The 4,497-nt window shown below is 41.9% G+C and overlaps 1 protein-coding gene across 5 annotated transcripts in view; it reads left to right on the top strand.

Annotated features, from left to right (window-relative positions):
* The first annotated feature begins 6 nt into the window (after nt 1–6).
* ovch1 (ovochymase 1) overlaps nt 7–4,497 on the top strand; it is a 9,059-nt gene continuing 4,568 nt past the window's right edge. The window contains exons 1-3 of one of the 5 annotated variants that reach the window (XM_050036176.1): nt 7–509; nt 3,861–3,972; nt 4,185–4,268. In XM_050036176.1, the coding sequence (XP_049892133.1) occupies nt 3,933–3,972; nt 4,185–4,268 (124 nt within the window). In that variant the 5' untranslated portion in view covers nt 7–509; nt 3,861–3,932. Of the gene's footprint in view, nt 4,269–4,497 lie in introns of all 5 variants that reach the window. The other 4 variants (XM_050036177.1, XM_050036178.1, XM_050036175.1 and 1 more) reach the window with 4 other exon arrangements.

Raw genomic sequence — 4,497 nt, 5'->3', positions numbered from 1 at the left:
CTCTGGAGTGACCATCGTTGTTGACTCGATCACTCAGCCCTCAAGGGTCGATCTCACCAAGTTCACTTCAGCTGTTTAGAGAAATGGAACAGCCCTTATGATGGCGGCGGGGATTCCCCCGAGGGCAAGTGCTGAGGGCAAGTGAGCGAGGGCGACTCAAACTGTTTTTGGAACGCAGCCCCGGTCTGTACCCGCAGTCCGGTACACCTCCCACAACACTTCCGCCTCCACACTGTCACAGTAAAAGCACACCTCCACAACACAGGCACAGCAGCTGATAGTGACGTCATGCGTGACTATAAATAAACAGTAAACAGAAGCAGGAACAAAGTGCAGCAGTGTCTGGTCTGTACAGGACCAACTGCTCCGGAACAAAACTCACAATATATAAAACAAATCAGTCTGAATGAAGACAAGGTTTATTCTGCTGAGTGACACTGATCAGATGACACTCCTCTGACACTTATATTTGATATGGAACTACAGGGACGTGTGCTGTGCAGTGTTGGGTAAGGCTTACTTTAGAAATAATCAAAGTACTTTACTGTGTTACTTTTTAAAAATGTAACCAGTTACTTTACTGCGTTACTCCCTGACAAATGTAACTCAAGCACTTTTGGGGCGTTGGTGGCTTGGTGGTGGAGCGGGCGCCCCGTGTGCAGGGCTGTTGCCACGGCGGCCTGGGTTCAGCTCCGGCCTGTGGCCCTTTGCTGCGTGTTACTCCCTCTCTCTCTCCCCCCTTCACGCTCCTCTGTCCTATACATTAAAGGCTTAAAAATGCCCGAAAAAATATCTTTCAAAAAAAAAAGTAACTCAAGCACTTTTAAAGTACTTTTAAGTATTCTACATTACCTATTGGCCAATGGACCACAGGGCGCTAAGCCTACATTTTTTTGTCTCCAAAATTAAAGTTATGGACCACTTGCCCTTCACTGAGATCCAGTTCTCCCATCACAGCAGTCACTTTGACCAGTAGAAACACAGAACGATCTGCTGCCGTAGACAACTGTATGACAACAACACCCCAGTGTTTCTAACATTTCCTCTAGGGATGTTACCACACAGAGTAAAAGGGGGAAATGATGGTGTGAAACAGCAGAGGCATTTGTCAACCCACTGAGTTAACGTTACTGTCATTAGCATCAAGCTAGCAAACAACGGCAGCATTTCTTCTCCACGTAGCGAGCCACAAGCTTCATGACTTCTTTCGGACTGACAGATTTAACGTTATCTCCGTTATTAGAAACAAAAGACAGCAGTTGCTGTTTCAGAGCTGAAGGACCAGCGTTCTAAAAGTAACGGAAGTAACTGATGGATTGTAGAAAATGTACTCAAGTATTTGATTACTCAAACAGCAAACTAATGCGTTAGGTCACTCGTTACTGCGTTACTTTGTAACGCGTTATACCCAACTCTGGTGCTGTGACAGAACATCAGAGATGGTAAATCAGCTGTTCAGTGAGGATAGAAAACATTCATCAGCTGTTTCCCTCTGGGCTCATCATGCTCTGTACAGACTGGACCTGTCCACCTCCTGCTGTGACACCTTCACTGACCACGCTGACACACCCACAGGAAAACTCTGTGTTTCACCAGCTTCCTGTTAAAACAACACAACACATCCTTCCTGACTGGCGGACTGACGGACTGTGTCTCCGCCCCACGTGTAACAGCAGCCTGGATCAAACCTGCTCAGGGCAGAAGCTGGGAAATAAATCTGGTCTCTTCCTGACAGAAATCTGCTGTTTACAAAGTTAAAGAGACGTCCTTTGAACTCGTTCATGGCTGTCACTCTGTCAGGTTCAGTAAAGACACTGAGACCGTGTGCACCCAGAGACCGTGTCCCATCTGGTCTGGACCTGTGAACATTATCATTATCATCATCATCATCATCATCATCATCATCATCATCATTACAGGCCGGTTTCATGACTGTCACAGTTTTAAAAAGCTCCTCCCGCCCTTCACTGAGACACAAACTGCTGAGTGACCGTCAGGATGGATTCAGCACCAACACATGAACTGACAGAAGAAATAAACAGCTTGAATAAGAATCAGTCGTCAACATGAACATTCATAGACTTACAAAAAGCCTTTGACATGACTGATCACATTAAAATCAGGCATCAGTTTGTTCAGATGGGTGAATATAAGTCATCATGTGGTCACATTACCTGTGGTGTCCCCCAGGGGTCAGTACTGGGGCCATGACTGTTTCTGTTATATATTAATGACCTGTGTGTCAGGTTACACAAACATTGAAGTTTGTGTTATTTGTGGTTGATACTGATATTTATTGTTCCTGAGAGGACTGACAGCTGCTTCTGACACAGATCACAACAGACATCAACAAACTGTCACTGAATCTGACAAAAACAAAATGATGTCATTAAAAAAAAAAGTGTGTAGGTGTGTGCAGTTCTGGATCACATTCAGCCAAAGCTGTCAGGGAGCAGTGCATCATGGAAAAATCCAGACTCACACTGGACCATAGATCACTGGCCCAATTCCAATCCGATCCCTTACAGACTCACTGATTTAGAGGCGCGTTCATGTGAAGTGCGTGAGTGTGTGAGGGCTGTCCCATTGTCAGATCGTCAAGTCAGTGAGTCAGTGAGTGAGCCCTTTATGCCCCCTTACCGTAGGTCCGCATCGATGCGGACTTACGGTAAGAAAATTACCCACAGTTCATAGCGCTGTGACGTCAAATACAGGGGTTGCCCTCGGAACACTGGAAGTGTTATAAAAAAAACCCCGAAAACACGGTCGGCAGATATGCAAACGGTAACGTTATGGAAGGAGAGCGAAAAAACAGATAGATAAACAATTAAACATTACATTAACAAGGATTTAAGATGGTACATAAACACACATGAAGTCAGAGGAATACCAGTGGTTATATTCCACACACAAAGAATATATATCTATATATATAGATAGATAGATACATAGATAGATAGATCTATCTATCTATGTATCTATCTATCTATCTAGCCTATCTATCTATAGATATATATAGATATATATTCTTTGTGTGTGGAATATATGCTGACAATAACCGATAAACGATCACACCCAGAGCCGCCAATGTTAACAACATTTTGTAGAGAGGGGGATAAGTGCTGTCCCATTCCTATTTGTAGCATCCGGAGCCCTTTCAGACTCTCACACTCAGTTAAGTCAGTGAGGGTTCAGGGCTTGAGTCTTTAGGGGCCGGATTGGAATTGGGCCACTGTGATCATCTACTGCTCCTGTTAGAACAAGAGATAATTTACTTCTGAGCAACATTAAAAACTGTTGAGATGTCATTTAAATATTAAATCTAAAAACACAGAGTGCTGGTGCAGCTCTGCTGAGACGAGGTTTGTGTATTTAATATCTGAGATTACTTAATATCTATATTAATGTTTGTCAATAAGTTGTTGACAGTTTCATTTTGAAATAAGAGATGAATAGTGAGAGGGAGGATTATAGAAGAGTTCACTTCTTCCTTTTCATCATGTTCATGTATTCTTTGTTTTTATTGTGTGTTTTGCTTGAAATGAAGTCACTGATTCATTGATTCATTGATTCATTATTAGTGTTAGTATTTATATGAATGTGATTGGTGGAGGTTTAAACATTTGGATAAGGTGTTGAAGAGAGAAAGTGAAGTTGACATCATGTTTCTAACGGACTGATGAGACATTAAAATCAAACACATGATTAATAATAATCTGAGTTTGATTTTAAATCTGTTTGTTTCAGAGGTTTTATTTTGCAGCCTCAGAGTGTGGCTGATGTTTGAACTCTGAGCTCACTGAGAAACCTTGATGATGAGCTGCAGGTGTGTGTGTGCGTGTGTGTGTGATCACACACAGGTGAGACTCGTCAGAGCTCCACCTCAGGTGAGATCAGGTGAGAGTGATGATGATGAAGATGATGAGTGAGTCATGATGCTGCTGCTGTCTGTCATGTGTCTGCTGCTCTCAGGTCAGAAATATACATTTACTCTCTCAACACATTTAACACCTGTTTTGTTTTTACACATGACAACATCTTCATGTGTTTGTGCATCAAACTCATCAGCTGCTGCTGCCACTGTCCTCATCATGTCCTCATCATGTCCTCCATACCATCCACATGCTGCTGTTCATATGATCAACATGTTTGTGTTTGTGTGCTCTTGTTTTCCATCTCCTCAGACGTGACGTCGAATCATCTGAATGTGACAGTGAATGAAACTCTGCAGGGACATGAGACGTTCTCTGGACTCTTTGGATTCACAGGTACATTAATCAATAATTATCGATTCACTCGTCAGATCTGATTCTAAACGTTCTGATCGTCCTCTGATTTAACTACTGTCACATTTTATCATCAAATGTTTCTCAGCACTAATAAAAAAAAGTGATTATTAAATTTAAAACAATTTTTAAAAACCAACTTCTGATTTTAAACATTTTTATTTATATGTGTATATATATATATATATATATATATATATATATATATATA

This window comes from Epinephelus moara, chromosome 23 (assembly GCF_006386435.1).
Source record: "Epinephelus moara isolate mb chromosome 23, YSFRI_EMoa_1.0, whole genome shotgun sequence".
Taxonomy (NCBI): Eukaryota; Metazoa; Chordata; class Actinopteri; order Perciformes; family Serranidae; genus Epinephelus; species Epinephelus moara.
The sequence above is the reverse complement of the archived record's forward strand: the minus strand, read 5'-3'. Positions and strand labels throughout refer to the sequence as shown.